Source organism: Cryptomeria japonica, chromosome 9, assembly GCF_030272615.1.
Source record: "Cryptomeria japonica chromosome 9, Sugi_1.0, whole genome shotgun sequence".
In the NCBI taxonomy this organism is placed as follows: domain Eukaryota; kingdom Viridiplantae; phylum Streptophyta; class Pinopsida; order Cupressales; family Cupressaceae; genus Cryptomeria; species Cryptomeria japonica.
The window spans coordinates 48302727-48323346 of record NC_081413.1 but is presented as its reverse complement, the minus strand read 5'-3'; the positions used below and the strand labels follow the sequence as shown (position 1 = coordinate 48323346).

Below are 20620 nucleotides of genomic sequence, written 5' to 3'. Positions count from 1 at the left end.
CATTCCTTCTACCAAGCAGTCTGCTGGAAAGCTCAACTCATAACACTTATCTCCAGGTTCACCATCTTTGCAAGTGTACACACAACCTTCAGGAGCTTGCGTACTTTGCCAATCTGTCACTCTCTATTTATTGTCATCTACAATAATATTTATGAACTTCTGTGCATATTTGCAGATGAAAAATTTGCAGGAAAGTGAGACGTGCCTCTTCACAAGCACTTAGCATGTGGCTTGCTGTCCATATTAATATCTGAAGTTTGCCAACCTCTACAATGGCGTATAAACCTGGAGGTGTTGCAAACTGTATTTCCCACCAATCACCTTATTGATGCATCTAGCATGAAGTCACCATTTCTTCTCTTATTTCCCACGCTAAGTGCATTATCCAAATTTCTGACCTCCTAGACTTTGCTAGCAGACTATTTAAATACAAAACTAGAAAATTGATTTGAATACCTGAAACTATTGAGTAATTCCTCTTTGCACACAAGTCGAATTGTAGTTTTGTTATTCTCCAACTCTTCAATTGCAAGTTTGTCTTTAAAGACCTTCCCAACCTGATCTCCCATAGGCAAGAAAGATGTCACATCTGACGGATTTTGTCCCCAAATGTCAAGAATTTCCATTATTGAATCCATAAAGCTTAACTTTAGGAAAAAATAAAAAATAGCACAATTCCCAGGATGTCTTTTCCAACATTAAATGCCCTTATTTAAGACCTCATTTGGGCTCAAATCCCAATGCACCAAGAATGTGGGATAAATAACTTCCTTTTAAAAATATCACTTCTCACTTAAGTGAATAAAAAGTACCTTTTAAAAATAAATTGACTTTATAAATGTACTTTAATTTAATAGTCACTTTATTAATTTAAATTCCCTTTTTTCTTTGAAAAATGTCCCTTTCAATAATATAATAATATTTTGACACTTAAGGTCACTGTTTTATGCCCCTAAGATTCAAAACCTTTCGCCTCGGTTCCAACGAGCTACAACACTAAGGTTGGAATTAAATATTTTAATTAAATTTAAGTAAACTTAGTAAAATAATTAAAATAACTCATTAATGCACCAAATTTGCGAAAACTTGTCAGAACACATTGGAATCGAGTTCCGATCTCACCAAAGTGATCCTGATGACGAATAATAGCAAACGAGGCCAATTGGGTGACTTACTAAAAATAAACGACTTCTCCAATATTCTTGGAGGCCAATCTAGAGGCCATAAATCACTTCAGAAAGTGGTGTATAACTCCATTAAACCAACTAATCTCATTGGAAACTTTAGATTACTCATTTGAACAAGATGACACGAACCCATAATGTTGACTACTAAAGCTTGCTAAAGAACCTAAAAAATTGGGGAGATTACACCTACCCACAATATGATGATACTATGTAGTAGTATGTGTAAATATTACAATGGGAAATGCACATGCATTCAGGCACATTGCCTAGAGCTCACTGCCTTACAAAGATCCGACAACAATCCAAATTACATGAACTGAAAGAATAGCATCTCCAAATCCTTTATTACGGTTCCGATTAAGCACACATACTCTAACTCTTCTCTTCACGCTTTTGCACACTCTTTCACACTTCTTCGCTCATCTCCTCTGCTACTGAATGATCAAAATAATATTCACACATGCAGATACATCTCACAAATGAATCTTGCATGCATTTATACAATTCATCAACCTTAACCTTAAGGTCAACTCAACACATAAGACCTAATTATAAAAATTTTCATCGCATGATACATAAATCCATAACCGGATCAATACAATGTCAGCAAGGACATATCATGGACCCAAATCAAATCCTCGAACACACTACACCACCAAATAATTTGCCAAGATCGTCTGCAACATGCTACACCACTGAATATGTCACATAACACAAAGAATACCACCGGACTGATAAAATATTCAATAATGTGCACCACGATCAACACAAATCACCAAAACACATAGCACACGATCAAAGAACATCAATAAGCAACGTGAATTCCGCTGCAATCACTGCAACAACTCAGATAACAAGAATTGTAATTATTTCATCATCGAAGCTCAAGAAAACCAACTAACAAACTAAAAGACATGCTTGCGAAGTTCCAAATCATGAACCATCTGATCAAAGGAAACACATGAATGTCCCAAACACTCTCCAAAATCTACAGCTCAAGATATTATCATTCCCAGGCAATATAGATGGAATATCACAACTTTGCAACATAGAACATTGAAAAACCAACCATTACAGTAGAGCACATAACTCAAACAAAACACCTCATAGCATCATGAAACTAATATTGAATCAACTAGAGATAAGTATCCCAAAACCCATTAAACCACAATAGATCATCTACAAAAGATCATCTAAACAACTCTTTGCAATAAACCAATTCACTGCAATACAAGAATATGTGGACGTCAATGAAAATGGCACATTTCAACAACTCTAATATCCAAAAATATCTCTCTTTGGAATTGATGGAAACATATAAATGTGAAAAACAATCATTGCAAAGAAAGAAATCAACAACCAAGAATCTTCCCCCAAGATCATAAGGATCAACTCCCCTTGGACAAACAGCTCAAAAATACTTTAGGGTTTTTCACATGCTTCTCTCTCCCTTTGACAACAATGCCAAAGACATATACAAATCAATATTCTCCCCCCTAATAATAAACTCGTAAATCTAAACATCTGAGCCATACACTAACTACTCCCCGAAGCAGCAGTACCAACTCATCAATCCAAATATAAGATAACACTATGAAGTCCATCAGATCGATGCAACTCAATGCATCTAGTTCATATCGAGAAGGGAAATCACCCCTAAAATCTTTCTTAGATGTAAATGTTTCTACAAGCAAAGGCTTAGTGAAGATATCTACCATATGTTCCTTTGCAGGTACATACACCAATCTGAACTTCCTTAACACTAACTTTATATCTCAGATAATGAAACTTAATTAATATATGTTTTATCTTAGAATGCAACACCAGATTCTTAGAAATATTGATAGCGCTAGAATTATCACAAAATATAATAGTAGGCTCATTATGAACAACTCTAATGTCCTTCAACATCTGCTTCATCCAAATAACCTGAATATAGTTTCTAGCAGCAACAATGCATTAAGCTTTTGCAGTAGATAAAGAAATAGCATCTTGCTTCTTACTTGTCCAAGCAACCAACTTCTTTCCCAAAAAGCATGCTCCACCGATAGTGCCCTTCAGGTCATCAACATCACTTGCCCAATTAACATCAGTATAAGCATTTAAAGTGAAATCATCATCCTTCAGATATCACAAACCATAATCAATTGTTCTCTTCAAATATCTGAATATCCTCTTCACAACAGTAACATGACTTTCCTTAGGATCAACTTGAAATCTTGCAACAAGACATACAACATTCATAATGGCAGGTCTAGTCCGAGTCAAATATAGCAGACCACCAATCATAGATCTATACAAGGTTTGATTAGCCTTTGGAGATTCATCATCTTTTGTCATCTTGCATCTAGTCACCATAGAAGTTCCAATATTAAGATATGAAAATGTCTTTGTCAATCTGTGTAATTTGCAATCACATAAATAATTTCATATCTCCTATCATAGACATCTCAAATTCTTTTTGCATATCATCAGCAAGCTTCTTATTCAAATCATCATCTCCTACAAAAATAATGTCATCAATAAAAACTTCAACAATCAAAATGTTATCATTATCAATCTTGAAGTACAAATTACTATCAATAATACCTTTATAGAATCCCAACTTCATCAAATACCTATCAAATCTATCATACTAGGCTCTAGGGGCTTGTTTTAGTCCATATAATATTTTTTTCAATATGCATACCATGGCTTCTTCATCTGTCAATCAAAATCCATCTGGTTGCTCAATGTAGACTTCCTCTCCCAATTCATTGTTCAAAAAGGCTTACTTCACATCCATTTGATATACCTTAAATTTCTTATGAGCAGTATATGCAAGAAATAATCTAATAGATTCAATTCTAGATACCAGAGAAAAAGTCTCATCAAAATCAATACCTTCCATTTGTGAATATCCCTTACATACCGGTCTTTCTTTCTTTGTAACAACTTCTCCATCTTCATTCAGCTTATTCTAGAACACCCATTTAATATGAATTACATTCTTCTCCTTAGGTATTGGAACAAGTTCTCATGTTTTGTTCTCCTCAATTTGATCTAACTCCTCTTCCATAGCTTTTACTCAATTTTCATATGTACAAGCTTCAACAACATATTTAGGCTCAATTTTAGAAATCAAACATGTCTCTTCAACAACAATCCTTCTCCTAGTCATCACACCTTTATTTTTATCACCAATAATCTGATTCTCTGAATGCTTTAATCTTACATACTTGGGGGTCTTTTGAAAATTCTGTTTTTTAGTCTCTTGAACTTCTTCAATGGTAACATCTTGAATTACTATCTCTTTTGGATCACTCTACTTCATACTTGGAGTCTGCACTTTCTTTGAAGTAACATCATGATCATTAGACTCATATTCGTATGCTCTGATTTGCTTCTCATGATTCTCATCAACCTTCACATTTGCACTTTCAACTATCTTTCTTAGTCTCTTGTTGTAAGACCAGTAGGATTTACTCTTACTAGAATATCCCAAAAAGATTCCTTCATCACATCTTTAATCAAATTTTCCTATATCCTCATCTCTTTTGATATAACATTTGCTTCCAAAGATTCTAAAATATCTAACTATAGGAACATGACCAAACCATAATTCATAAGGAGTCTTATCGAAATCACCTTTTATATGCACCCGGTTGAATGTGTATATAACAATGCTAACAACTTCTCTCCAAAAGATATGCAAAACATTTTCTTCAATCATCATAGTTCTAGTAGCATCCAAAACAGTTATGTTCTTCCTTTCAACAACTCCATTCTGCTAAGGGGTTCTCGGAGCAAATAACTGTCTTTTGATTCCATGCTTTTCACAAAAGGAATTAAACTCACTGGAGATGAATTCTCCTCCTTCGTCAAACCTTAGACACTTCAACTTCAATCCTGTCTCTGTCTCCACTCTAGCTTTGAATATTTTGAAATTCTCCAGTGCTTTAGATTTCTCCCTTAGAAAAGTGACCCACATCATTATAGAATAGTCATCAATTAGCAACATAAAGTATCTATCACCCTGGAAGGTTCTCACCCTAGAAGGTCCACATAAATCAACATGCACAAGATCTAATAATCCATTAGATGTATACAATTTTCTCTCAAATGAAATTCTTGTTTTCTTTCCCAATTGACATATTAGATTAGTAGGTTTCACTATCTTAGGCAGATCTTTAACAGCTCGAGTAGAACTTATTTTAATCATGCAGTCAAAATTAACATGACACATTCTTCTATGTCAAAACCAACTCTCATCAATCTAAGCAATCAAACAACTTTTCTCACTAGCATTCAAATGAAAGATATTACCTTTAGTCTTAATACCTGGTGCAATATCTATACCAGAGCTATTCAATATCTTACATTTCCTATTCTTAATTGCAAGTCATATCCCTTATCAACCATCTGTCCAACACTCAAAAGATTATGCTTCAAACCTTCAACATATAAAAAATCATCAGTATTATGCTTACCATCAAGAGACATAGAACCTCTACCACAAATCACACAAGCTTTGTTGTCTCCAAATCTTACTACACTGCCATCATACTTCTCCATATTTACAAATTTACCTCTATCACTTGTCATGTGATGTGAACAACCACTGCCAATTACCCATTCATCTTTCTCATCAATTTTAGTAGCCAAAGATTTTTCTTCAACAATACAACTTGTAGAATCAGTAGATACATGATCATCTTCCTTGATAGCAATGAACACAAATTTATCTTCAAAGTTCCCTTTCTCAGACTCCTCATCAGTTACACCTTCATCAACAACATAATAACATTTCTTTTGATATCTATACTTTCGATTAGGCTTGTAAGCCTGATCATACTTTAACAATCTCTCAGCTCTTTCAGGACACCTAGAAGCAAAATGACTGATCTTATTGCATGAAAAAAATTTCAAAGGTAATTTCCCTTTATACTTACCGTCACCCTTAGGCAATCTTCTGGTAATAAGTGCTTCAATCTCTTCCAATTCTCTTTCTTGTTCTTCCATCTCTCTCATTTCTCTTTCATATTTGGAAACCCTAGTTGAACTTTCTCCCAGATTATTCTTATGCTTCACAAATATAATAGCTTTAAATGCAGTCTTAGTTTTATCATGTGATTCACCAAGTTCGCTCAATTCAAAAGCAACAAGCTTACCAATCATCATATCTCCTATCATAGTTGTCATAGTCCAGATCTCATCGATAGCAGCAACTTTATGTTTAGAAGTAGGAGGCAAAGATCTCAATACTTTTGCCACAATCGCATCTTCTCTAAGGACTCCATCAATACACCTGATATTTAGCACAAGATCATTCACTTTAGCCATAAAGGATGAAATATTCTCATCTTCTCCCATCTTCAACATCTCATATTTTCATATCAAGCTCTACAATTTAGCAACTTTCACATGTTTATCTCCTTCATACAAGGTCTCTAGCTTCTCCCAAATCTCATGTGCAACCTACAATCCAATCACATTAGTCATCTCTGCATCACTCAGGTCACTCAACAATGCTTCCTTATCTCTTATGTTATGTTCAACATCCTTGATCTCAGCTGCAATAACATGACCATTCACAAGAACAATGTATGCATTCTTTGTAATTTTCCAGTAATCTTCTCCAAGACAATTCAAGTGCACTTCCATTCGGTTCTTCCATATAGATTAATTTGTTCCATCAATCTCAGACTCTCCTTCTTGAAAACAACATCTGCCATCCTAGATCTCCCCAAGTGGTCAAGATCCTTCTAAAGGATCTAGCTTTGATACCAATTGTTGATAGCAGGGCAACAACAATGCAGAAAAACTGAGAGGGGAGGGGGGAGTGAATAAGTTTTCACCAAACTCAACCAAATTAATAACAACTTCAAATATGATTAGGGACAACAATAGAAAAGATAGGCACCACATCAACAACACACATAACACATGGATTTTTGACATGAAAAACCTAGGTAAGGGAAAAACCACGGTGGGAACCTACCCACAATATGATGATACTTTGCAGTAGTATGTGTAAATATTACAATGGGGAATGCACATGCATTTAGGCACATTGCCTAGAGCTCACTGCTCAAAAATAAGAAGGGCTACAACCCTAAAGAAGACTCACTACCTTACAAAGATCAGACAACAATCCAGATTACATGAACTGAAAGAATAACATCTCCAAATGCCTGATTACAATTTCGATTAAGCACACATACTCAAACTCTGATTTTCACATTTCTGCACACTCTTTTGCACTTCTTCGCTCATCTCCTATGCTACTGAATGATCGAAACAATATTCACACATAAGATACATCTCACAAATGAATATTACGTGCATTTATACAATTCATCAACCTTAACCTTAAGGTCCACTCAACACATAAGACCTAATTATAAAATTACATCACACAATACATAAATCCATAACCAGACTAATACAATATCAGCAAGGATATAACATGGACCCAAATCAAATCCTGGAACATGCTACACCACAAAATAATTCGCCAAGATCATTCGCAACACTCTACAACATCGAATATGTTATATAACATGAAGAATACCACCAGACCAATAAAAATTTCAATAATACACACCACAATCAATACAGACCACCAAAACACATAGCACATGATCAAAGAACGTCAACAAGCAACATGAATTCCACCATAATCACTACAACAACTCAGATAATAAAAAACATCATTACTTCATCACCGGAGCTCAAGAACACCAACTGACAAACTGAAAGATACAATTGCGAAGTTCCAAATCATGAACCATTTGATCAGAGGACACATGTGAACATCCCAGACACTCTCCAAAATCCGCAACTCAAGATATTATCATTCTGGAGCAATATGGATCAAATACCACAACTTTGCAACACAAAACACTGAAAAACTAGCCATTACACTGAATCACATAACTCAAACAAATCACTGTATAGAATCATGAAACTAATACTAAATCAACTAGAGATGAGTATCTCAAAACCCATTAAAACACAACAACTCATTTGCAATGGATCATCCAAACAACCCTCTGCAACAAACCAATTCATTGCAACACATGAATATGTTGACATTAATGACAACAACACATCCCAACAACTCTCATATCCAACACTTCAATTTTATCTATCCATATCACTCTTCGAAGGTCTAATATTTTTTTCATATTCAAAGTATTATTTTATTTCAATCAACCAATCTATCAACTCTTTAGAGTTTAAATTACCATCATAACTGAGAATAGCGATTCCAGATCTCTTACCAATACTTAAAAGAACCTTCTTAATTTTGACTTAACCTTGACATTCACCATTACCTACAATTGTTTTAACAACTTGTTCATTTCCTCTCCTCGTTTCTTTGTAATTATCATCATCTATGGTTTTCTTTTGTTTTATTCAACAACATTCAATTAAATATAGGCATTTCTTATTATCTCAATTATTTATTATATTCTTTCTACAATATTAACTATACCTTGTCTTCTAACCATGCTTTGTGGAGTCATTTTAACTCAAATTTGATGCAAAATGACTCACAGTTAATGATTTGTTTACAAGAAAATTTCCTTGATACCTTCTACTTTATAGTTCAATGTTGAAAGATATTTTCAATCTATTTTTGCTCAGGACTCAAAACTTTGCTTTGATACCTCTTGGTATAGTCACGAATGAAGGACTTTGTCAAGAATCATTCAACTATACATCCTAATATAAATCTCCCTCAAAATTACACAACATAATTCACACTCACAAAATATTCACAACACACAAGAAATATATGAAATATTACTTTATTAATCCATAGTATAAAAATATATCCTTTATTGATGAGTGTGTAACAAAAAACAAACTTTTCAATTTCAAGGCGACACTGGGAGAGCAAGGAGGAGTATGAAGCGGCAATGGGAGAATTCAAAATTCAAATTCTCTGCAAGGTGGGAACTCTGGTTCCAATGGTGGGAGTGGCCAAAACAATGTTGTTGTTGGTCCCATAGGAGAGAAGGATAAGCCTTCGGACATTCCGAAGGCTATTGTCATACCACAGATAGGTGGTACTCTGCCAGAGAAGACAACGGGTTCCTCTGGGCTTCTGGGGGAAGGGTCCAGCAGGGGGCCCATCCCACGTGATGACTCCTTGGAGAGCAGAAAAGAAACAAAAAAATGGTCTTCCCTCTTTGGAACTAGACCATCTGGTAAATCCTCTCTACCTCCTGTCAAGAATATCTCTGATCCTTCTGGTGGAAAGTTTGCTATCTCTATCCCTGATCTGGTTCTAGATCATAATATAAATAGTATGTCGAAATCTTTGGTAGGCAAATTTATGGGCTCGCGTCCTAATATTGAAGTTGTTAGGGTTTATGTTAAACAAAAATGGGCCTTGAAGGGTAATGTTGAAATCTCGGCTTTACCTAAAGGCCTTCTGTCTTTTACTTTTTCATGTGAAGAATATAAATTAAGGATTCTTTGTGGGAGCCCCTGAATGGTAGGAAAGACAGCTTTGGTTCTTCGAAAATGGCATCCGAACTTGAATATGAATGACTCTCTCTTGGCACAAGTTCTAGTTTGGGTAAAGCTACCAGGTTTGCCTCTTGAATATTGGACAGAAAGCATCTTCTTAGGAATTGCAAACTCCTTTGGTGAACTCCTCTCTATAGACCTAGTCACAACTTCTAAAAGGAGACTCACTCATGCTAGGTTCTATGTAGGGATAGCTCATGATGCAGGTATGCTGGAACAAATAGATCTAGTATCGAAGTTGGGAACATGGAAACAATATATTGAATATGAATCTATTCCATTTGCCTGCTTCCATTGTAAAAAAGTAGGTCATTGGGCAAAATCCTGTCCAATCAAGCCGAAGGCAGAAGCCAAGTAGTCTAAACCCTAGACTGAAAGTCAAAGGGCTCTAGAAAAAATGGTATGACAAGTTAAAAACTCAAAGAATAAGGAAGCTAACTCTAATCACTTCAATCCTTTGGGGGAGAAGAAGGAAGCACCCTCAACTTCTATTTCTAGTCCCTCAACCCAGGAAGTATTGAGAAACGAATTAACCAAAGTCAACACCCCGGTTACTACTCAAATAAAGGATCTGAAAGATCAAATTGAATCTTCAAATGATATAGCTGAAGTGAACTACAAGAGAAAGATGACCAACCTGAGGAAGGGGAGATCCCTGATTCCCAAGAAGAAAAGACTAACTCTTCACTGCTCAAGCCAAGTTTTGAAATACAAGAAGCTCAAAAATGTGCAATTTTGGGTATGAACCTTTCTGACTCAGACCAGAGCTCAAAAATAGTTAACAGTGATTCAAATGCTTCTAGAACTCCTAATTGGGGTAACGAAGAAGAAATCTCCAAAATCCTCAACAACCCAGAAGCGACTCCTGAGATAGATGTTAAGTGGAAAATACCAAAACACGGGAATAAGAAAGGAACTACTCCCTCGACTTCTCTCTTAAGGAAATCCAACAGAATAGCTCAAGTTGATGTTGGGTATATCTCCTCTTCCCCAGCCTGACCCTCTAACCATAAAGTCAGAGACAAGGAGACCAGTAAGAACATTGCAGATGGAACCCATAAGACTCTTAAGGAGCTAGGAATTGGTAAGTAACTATGAAGATTATCTCTTGGAATATAAGAGGACTCAATAATCCCCATAAACAAGACATCATTAGGAATATGATAAGGGACAATAAACCTGATATTTTTCCAATTCAAGAAACCAAAATGAGTAGAGAAAAAGTTGAATCTTTGAAGTTTTTCAAAAATGGTAATGTTAGTGGTGGCAGTTTAGAAGGTGGTTCTGGAGGCATAGCTACCATCTAGAACCTTAATACTGTCAAAGGACATGTTATTATTCAGGAAAATAATTTCTCTTGTATCAAATTTGAGCATTTAAAGGATGGTACTTCATGGGTTCTCACTAACATTTATGCTCCCAATACTCTGAAGGCTAGGAATTCCTTCTAGAAAAAACTTATACAAGCCAGGGACAACTTTAGAAATCTTAGCTAGCTAGTTATGGGAGACTTCAATACTTCTTTGAGAGAGGAGGAAAAATCTGGAGGAAGTCCTCCTCAGTTGGAAAGTAGGATGACCCTTATGGATTTCATTAATTCTCAGGCTCTCAATGATTTGGAAATATAGGGATGCAATTACACTTGGACTAACAGGAGAACTGGTAATGATCTTATCGAAGTTCACTTTGATAGGACTCTCATCTCTAATGATTGGTACAGTCATTATTTTTGTTCTCTGTCAGCCCACATTCGGGTTGGATCTGATCACTTTCCTATCACCTTCATTGCTGACTCAATTAATAGAAGGAGACACTTCCCCTTCAGATTTGAAAAAATATGGACCCTTCACCCAGATATCAAAAGTAACATTCAAAAATGGTGGAGCATACAAGTTGAGGGAACTGCTATGTATAGAGTTGTTAAGAAGCTCAAAAGTGTTAAGGATAACATAAGACTCTGGAATAAATCCAACTTTGGGAATATTTTTGAGGCTAAAGGTAAAGTCCAGGAAGACCTTGAAAAAATACAGGCTCAAATCCATAAGGATGGTTTTAGTACCATGTCCTTTGCTGATGAAAATGAGACTCTCAAAAAATACCATGATATCATTGCTAAAGAGGAAACCTTCTGGAAGCAGAGATCTAGATGCATTTGGCTTAAGGAAGGAGATAGGAACACAAGATTATTTCATATGTCGACAATCAAGTATAAAGCTGCTAATAGGGTAACCAAACTAATGGTGGATAACGAGGAGTTGGTCAAGGAGGATGAAATAAGGAACAAAGCTAAAAGGTATTTCTCGGAACTGTTCAAGAGGGATCATAGATTGGATGTTGAAGCTCAATCTTCTTTTCTTCATAACATCCCTTGTCTCATTGATGATCAAATGAATGTGCCCCTCTCTTCCATTCCTTCGAAATTAGAAATTAAAAATGTTGTCTTTTCCTTTGATGGTAACAAAGCGCCTGGCCCAGATGGCTTCCCCATGTTCTTTTTCCAAGATTTTTGGGAAATTGTTGGGAAAGATGTCTCCAATAGGGTCAAGGAATTTTTTGGGGCTAGAAAACTTTTGAAAGAAATCAATGGTACTTTTATTGCTCTCATCCCCAAAACCCAAGGTGCTGACTCAATGGACAAATTTAGACCTATCAGTCTTTGCAATTCTTTTTATAAGATTATCTCCAAGGTTCTTACTTCTAGAATTTTGTCTGTCCTTCCTGCTTTAATTAATCACTAGCAAAATGGTTTTGTCCCTGCAAGACAAATTCTTGACTCTATTATAACTGTCCATGAGAACATTCATTCTCTTGTTAGAGCAAAGAAGCAGGGTCTCATCCTCAAGCTTGATCTCTCCAAAGCATATGACAGGGTTGACCGACCTTTTCTTGAGAAGGTTCTTATGTCTTTTGGTTTCTCCTCTAGATTTATTGACCTCCTCAGCCAACTTATCACCTCTGCCTCTTTTGTTGTTCTTGTCAATGGTTCACCTTCACCCTTCTTTCAAGCTTCTAGAGGTCTAAGGCAAGGGGATCCTATTTCTCCCATCCTCTTCATAATTATGGCAAGATGTTTTGGAAGGACTATGGAAAATATGGTTTTGCAAGGCTCCTTTAAGGGTCCCCAACCTTCTTCTGCTGACCTTATCTATTCCCACTAACAGTTTGTTGATGATACTATTATCTTGGGGGAATCTAGTATATATGAAGCTAAAATATTGAAGAGTACTCTTTGTAAGTTTGCCTCTGCTTCTGGGCAGCTTATTAACTGGGTCAAAAGCGAAGTTTTTTTCATCAATACTCTTGAGATAAGACAACAGAGAATCAAAAGAATCCTGGATTGTAGGATTGCTGATCTTCCTGCGACCTATCTTGGTCTCCCTATGGGCACTGCACCTCTTGATCCCTTCTGGAGTTCTCTAGTGGATAAATTTCATAAAAAACTAGTTGGTTGGAAAGGAGCCCTTTTAAGTCAGGCTAGAAAGCTCCAATTACTTAAAGCTTCTCTTCAAAGTATTTCGATTTATGCTCTAAGTCTTTTCAGAATTCCAGTTAAGTATGTTGACGCAATCGAGAAAATTCAAAGAATATTCCTATGGTCTGGGGTTGAGGACAAGAAAAAAATATCTCTGGTGGCTTGGGACCAGGTTTGTAGACCAAAAACTAAAGGAGGTCTGGGCTTGAGGAGAATTCGAACCTTAAATGAAGATCTCCTATCAAAACAGGTCTGGAGAATGTTTCATTCAGACACTGAATGGTGTAAAATCCGGCGAAGTAAATATTCTCTTTTGTCCTCCTCTCTTTCTTCTTTTATCAATTCGGATCTCAGTATTAATGGATCTCACACATGGAATCATGCCTCTAAATGCAAAGAAAGCATAGCCAAAGGAGTGATCTGGAAAGTAGGAAATGGTAGGAAATTAAATTCTGGGAGGATCCCTAGCTTTTTGATAAACCCTTGACTGAAATCAATGAATGGGCCCTCCATGCTCCCTCCTGTATTAGAACTTTTGGCTCCTTAGTTGTCGAGTACTGGTCTGGTAATAAATGACAAAACATTGAAAGCATTCACCCTAGCCTTTCTAAGCTCAAGATCCATCTGTCTTCGATCTGGTTGAATAAAGAGGAACACTCCCTGATTTGGAAACATGAACCTAAAGGTACTTTAATTGTTTCCTCTATGTATTGTATCCTTTCCCCCACCTCTTCTGGTAATCCTTACTAGTCTAAAGCCTGGATTAAGGGTCTTACCCCCAATATTATTTTTTTCTTTTGGACCATCCTCCAAAATAAGATCCTGACCCTAGACAACCTAAAGGGCAGAAGCTTTGCCTTTCCTAATAGATGCGCTCTGTGCCTTCAGGAGGAAGAGTTTGTGGACCACCTTGCCATCCACTGTTCCTACTTAGCCTCAGTCTGGGAAAGATTTCTTAAATGTTTTTGTATTGATTGGGTGTTTCCTAACACTATCATTGATCTGTTTTCTTCTTGGAATTTATATTGGAGTAACTCTTTTTTGAGATCTCTGTGGCAGCTGTCTCTTCCTCACATCCTATGGGGATTATGGAAAGAAAGAAATAATCGTATCTTCAGGGATGTCTCCCTCAATCGGGATATCGTGTTCTAGAAAATTCACAGGGCGATTGTGGAAAATATTGGGATCACTGAGGGTCCTTGTTTCTCGAACAACCCTCTAGATTCAAATATCTTAAGTGCATGGAATTTGAAGATTGCCAACAATTCTGACCCCAATCACAATAAAAGACTTGAAGATAGATGGCAACCCCCCCCCTAATGGTTGGTTCAAAGTTAATTTTGACGGTGCTGCAAAAGGTAACCCGAGTCCTTCAGGTTGTGGAGCTATTCTTAGAGATGACAAAGAAATTTGCAAGGAAATGGTTGTTGTCCCTATTGGAACCCAAACAAATCATAAAGCTGAAGCAATGACAACTCTCCAAGGTATTCTTCTTGCTAAAAAATGGAATTGCCCCTACTTATGGATTGAAGGGGACTCAAACAATATTATAAAATGTCTTAAGGGGATCTCAAAGCCCTCATGGTCGATCAACAACATCATCAATACTACGATAGACCTTATTAGCACTTTTAAAAAAAGTTACATATCCCACATTTACTGGGAGGCCAATGGCTCTGCTAACTGGGCTGCCAATGCGACAATTAACAAAGAGAAAATGTTTACGTGGATGAGAGAACAAGGACTCCCCAAAAATGTCAGGCAAATCATTTTTAATGATCGATATAGAAGCACTTCAAAGATTTTTGATGGATAGGATAATAATGAAAAGGACTGATTGGAGTACTTCAAGTTATTATAATAATGAGAGCCTCATTTATTATAATACCTATTTCATTGGTTCCCACGCTTTCTGGGTAACTTTGATAGCTCCGACAAGCTTTTTGGTTAATTTGCTTTGCAAATTTCAAAATTTGGCTCTGAACAACGAGAACATGGGTGGTTACAGGCAGCGATACGAACCAAACAGTTGCAAAGAATGGAAATAGAAGGAGGAGGTCTGGAGCATCTTGCAGAAGGGTGGTTTTTCAAAATTCATGGAGAGACTCCACGGATGGGATGGCACGATCACCAGTTTTTTTTTGCAAAAAATGGAGAAAGGGTATGCTGAAAATGGGAGATCAGACTGTTGAAATTGATGAAGATCTTATTGCCCAAGCCACAAGCCTCAAAAGAGAAGGTTGCAACTTCTACAGAGATAGGAAAGTCAACAAGGAGGCTATTGAGAGATATCCGGAAACCAAGAAGGAGAAAAAATGACTGGTAAAGCTGAGCAAAACCTACTACCCTCCTAGGGATTTTGTCAAACCCTGGAGGGAGGTCCTCTTTGTTTTAATGTGCTACATTACATTAGATGGTATGTTTACAAAAGTTTATGGTTACCGTTTCATCTTGCTGAATCATTTTAGGTACGATGAAAAGGTTAATTTTCTTTATTTTCTGCTCTGCTCGATGAATGCCACTATTAAGGCCTACAAAGATAACCCAATGGGGGATACTGCCATGCATCAAGGCCTAATGGTCCTTATTTATGACCATCTTAAGGCTAATCAAATAGCCCGTATGCAGCCCTCTGTAGAGTCTGAGGAGGAGGGGTCTGACTCTACCTTCTCACTGGAGGAGGAGTCTGACAGTGACCCCTCGAGTGATTCTGAGGAGAGCATGGATGTTTCAGATTATGAAACTGGAAAGAAGAGGAAACATATCAAAACAAGACCTTCTTCCTCTAAGGGTAAAAAGCCTAAAGGCAGAATCCCCCAGATTAGCCTTTCCTTAGAGGAGGAGGTCTCAGAAGACTCAGAGGAGGAGAACCCTCAAGGGTTGTTGAAAAAGAAGACAAAAGTCCACACCCAGACCAGAAATAAGCACAAATGGAAGGAGGAGAATGTTAAAGAGCTGGAGGTCTATAAGCAAGAAAGGACCTTTGAAGTCGAATAGAATCCGAAGAAGGTGACCATTGACAAGGCTCTTAGGGTTGCAACTACTTTTTGGGACACCCCAAAAAAGGAACAGGATATCCCTAATAAGGCTGATCCCCCCTAACCCTCCTCCCAAGGGTACGCAAGGTTTCATGGATACTATGGAGTGTCTTATAACTGGTTATAAGAAAGCTGTGGACGACAACAAAAAACTCTGCAACAAAATTCTGATTTTGGACACCATCAACATTGGGGAAGGGAAGACCATGGCTAATTACATAGAGGACCTGAAAAATACCATTGCTAAAGTCGAAAATATAAGAGATGCCTTCAACCCCAGGTTTGAGAAAATAGAGAAAGATTTGCTGGAAAGGAAAAATCTTGCTGACGCTAATGACCAAACTATCTCAGATACTGTAAGTAAAGTCGACCAAATTGAGGAGTGTTTGAAGAGCATTGTTGAACAGAATTTAAGCATCTTGAAGATTTCTGCTAGCAACACTAACACTCTCATTAGCAAACCGGATGAAGAAAAGGAAATCCTGGATATTGACCCGGACACTGAAGGAACAGGGGAAGCTCAAGGTCCCAAAACCCGTACCAGAGGCAAAAAGAAAGAAAAGAAACTTAATAAGGACTTGGAAGATCTCAAAGCTGTCGGGGCCACCTATGACCAATTGGTGAAAAAGGCGGAGGACCTGTTGAAGACTATAGCTGTGTAGCGCCTTCCTTGTTTCTTTGCTGTTGTTTTTTTTTGCTGTCTTTTTGGTTTGCTAGCTTTTTTGCCAGTCATTTTGTATGCGGTTCTTAAGCACTGGACTTTTTGGTGTCTTATTTTAATCTCCTTTGTTAAAGGTTTCGGGTCCTGAAAACCTGTTTTTCTAATTAATCAGAACAAAAAACAAACTTTAATCTTAAATTATAATGAAACACAAACACAAAACAAATATATGACTCGTCAAAATATAGTATTAATAAGTCATATTTTATTTAGTAAAATTAAAAAACTTATTATTAAAAAATATAAACCAAATAATAAAATAAAATAATGCTATAATGATAATTAATTTTTTTAATCAAGAGTAAACATTTTTTTATCCAAAAAACATAAACACTCAATAATAACACCCTAACAGAATTTGGGTTTTGATGGCAATAATAACCCCATTTAAACCATCATAGTATGCCAATATGAACTAATTATAATAATTAAACTTAAACATTTCAATTCTAATGCTCTTCTTATTTATTTATTTAACAATAATTAAAGATAAGCCGATCCAAATAAACACTTCTAAATTTTTGTTAGTGAAAATAAATTGAAAATAAGGGGGTAAGTAGAGACCATTTAAAAATTTCCATCCCCCTCTTCTACATTTACAAAATCCTCTCAAAAATATCATTGAAATGAACAATACTACATCTCTTCAACGAGTGTCATAGCAATTGTAATCATGTCCATCACACTATGTCAATATAGATTAGGTGAAGAGCACCAGTTACCATCCATGTTCCAACTACCATTCACTCCTTGCTCACCCAACCCCTCAATTACCAACTTTAAAGAAACCAAAAAAATGATAACTAAAAGCCCATTAATAAATTTAATTGGTCAATTTGTACACCTTTACCCATAGCGCATGACTACTCGGACATTTGTACATAAGGATTGACAAATTTAAGTGCACGGTTATTGGGGCATCTTAAGTAGGTATCAACAACTCTTTGATTGACCACTTTTTGACCCTCACATGCATAACAAATCTCACACCGTGTGCTATCGCTACCTAGAAACCAGAAGAATAGCTATAAACAGTTAAATCCCATACAAAAATAACAAAAAAAATAATCCAAATAAATATAGCTATAAGTAATTAAACTTACATTCTAATTCAAATATTTTGTACAACTTTTTTTTTAACAATAGTTGAAGGCAAGACCATCCAAAAATAACTCTTCTAAATATTTGTTATTTATTATTTAAAATACGGGAGATCATTTTAAACTTTCCATTCTCCTCTTCCACATTTACAAAAGCCTCTCAAAAGTATCTCTGGAATGAAGAATCGCGCATCTCATCCGTTAGTACCAGAGCAATTGTAATCATGTCCATTCTGCAAAACAGCTTAGATGGGCTAAGGTGGAAGACACCCAAAATTCCTAATATGGTCTCCAAATGCACCACTGTATCGGCCTCTTCATTACCTTGCAAGCCTCGCAGGTTTAAAAAAATCACTTTTTACATCTTCAAAATATCTCATCAACCCCCGTGTTTGATTTAATGTGGAGTTTTTCTATCTGTGGGTAGATATGCTGTACTGGGCGCTGGATTTGCTGGCATTTCGGTAGCCTGGCATCTATTACAGGTTATACTTTCTTACTCATATTTTTTGAAACAAATTCCCTTTATCTTTTACATTATGTTTTTTATTTGATAAATTTGTTATTTCTATCAACTAGCTGAGAAACCAAGGACCTCCTCCTAATGAGCTATGACATTGTTCCATACCTCTTGTAGGATGTCTTCAGTCCTAAATGCCACAACACGGGTATTTTTAGGGCTCCCTTACGAAAACACCAATGTTTTTGTCACTAGAGCTCTCCCTATTCGGCAGATCTAATTCTGTTGGACTACAATTCCTGGTAATTCTGTTGAGGTATACTGTATCCAGCCAATGTAATGCAGTATTTTGTCCAATTTGAATACTTCATATAATTGCTGGTTGGAACTAAACCTGTGGTTCTGTTGTGAAAATCCAAATGCCATTACCTCTTTAGTTCATCCTATTCAAGCACAGGGTCTTTGAGCAATTAACTGAAAGTTCGAAGTTCAATCATAGCTATCTATGAGCCTGGTGTAAAGACAACTCTTTTGTTTGCATAACTATATTTTTTTTTTTGGCTAGAGACAATCCCTCTAGTTAAGATTAGAGCTATGGGTCTCCTTTTTTATCAAATTTGATAGGTTAAGATGTCACAACTAAAGGTCACAAGCTATAGCATGAGCTGGCCTATTGGTGGAAAACTTGTGTTGTTGAAAGAGAGGTCATAAGCTCAAATCCCACAAAGGGGGTAAGGTATCTATGGTTTGTTTGTAACACGGTTAGGTGTCATTACAAGGAACATGGGGTAATCCCATCTTACTATTGATGCAAGTATTGTCATTGATGTCAAATTAATTGAAAGCAGGAAGCATCTAAAATAACATTACAGAAAGAATGAAAGTATCTAAAATATATCCTAGCACGATGAAGCAGAAGATTAGAGTGAGCATGGTTTGTATCTATATCATTATCTGAAGGCAAAAATAGAAATCAAATGAAAACTATTAATGGAAAAACTTTATAAATAATCCAATATATTTATTACCCAATATATAATATGGAAAGACTTTATAATTATCGGCAAATATATTAATATAGCGGCAAGTTTATTAAAGCGAAAAAATGTTTTGATGGCGGATGTATTAACCAAGTATTTTTTTACGGCACCTCATGAGCTTTAATATATTGAACAATATTATCGGCGGCACACTTTAAATTAATTAAAGCGGAGATAGATATGGAGCGGCAAAATTAAAAGTGAAAAATAAATCTCGACAGCAAAAATTATTAAACTTTGTGTTTTGCGGAACTTACTTAATACCAGCTGGGAGAAAATAATATCGTAAATAAATTACATACCTTATTTTTACAATACACATTATCAGGCTTCATTAAGTTCGGTGGTTTGTTTATTATGAAAAGTATTGTCTAAGGTATAGTGGCATAAGAGTTTATTAATATAAACAAAAGTGTTTGGCAAACAAATACTCCCGTAAAAAGTTTATTAATAGAATTTAACAAAAAGAAGTTATTGAAATATTGAAGGATATGACTTTTCAAACTAAAAGTCATGTTGGTTCGCAACCGGTGGAACTAGCACATATATATATATATATATATATATATATATATATATATATATATATATATATATATATATATATATATATATATATGAATTTTTAAAAATACTTTGAGAAGGATGTTGATATGCTGGATATATATACTTTGTATAAAACTGTGGATTTTTGAAAGTATACCTCACGTAGGTGAAGTAAGAGGTGTGCAAAGAGAAACATGAACAATCAGTCCTAAAAGAGCATAAGTTTAGAATATAATAGCAGATATATAAACTTAGCACATGCAGATTTGAAATGAAGAGTAAGGCAGATTTATGATTAGCTTACAGCAGATTTAAGAAAGAAATTGTGACATATTTGTATGAAGATGTGTATGCAGATTTAAAGAGTGTTACCATTGTCCATCATCCATTGTTACAGCAACATGTTCAAGATGGAAAATTAGATTGGTGAAGAGTGAGTTGGTGCTCACAATTTCAGCAGAGAGAGTTGGTGCTTCCAGTGGGTTGGTGCTCACAAAACAGAGTTCGGGGGTTGGTGCTTCCAGTGGGTTGGT

General features: G+C 36.0%; 1 protein-coding gene across 1 annotated transcript in view; it reads left to right on the top strand.

The window, feature by feature from the left end:
• The first annotated feature begins 18163 nt into the window (after window positions 1-18163).
• Window positions 18164-20620, top strand: part of LOC131046896 (uncharacterized) — a 115803-nt gene continuing 113346 nt past the window's right edge. The window contains exons 1-2 of the mRNA XM_057980728.2: window positions 18164-18381; window positions 18469-18526. Of these exons, the coding sequence (XP_057836711.2) occupies window positions 18266-18381; window positions 18469-18526 (174 nt within the window). The 5' untranslated portion in view covers window positions 18164-18265. The remainder of the gene's footprint in view (window positions 18382-18468; window positions 18527-20620) is intronic.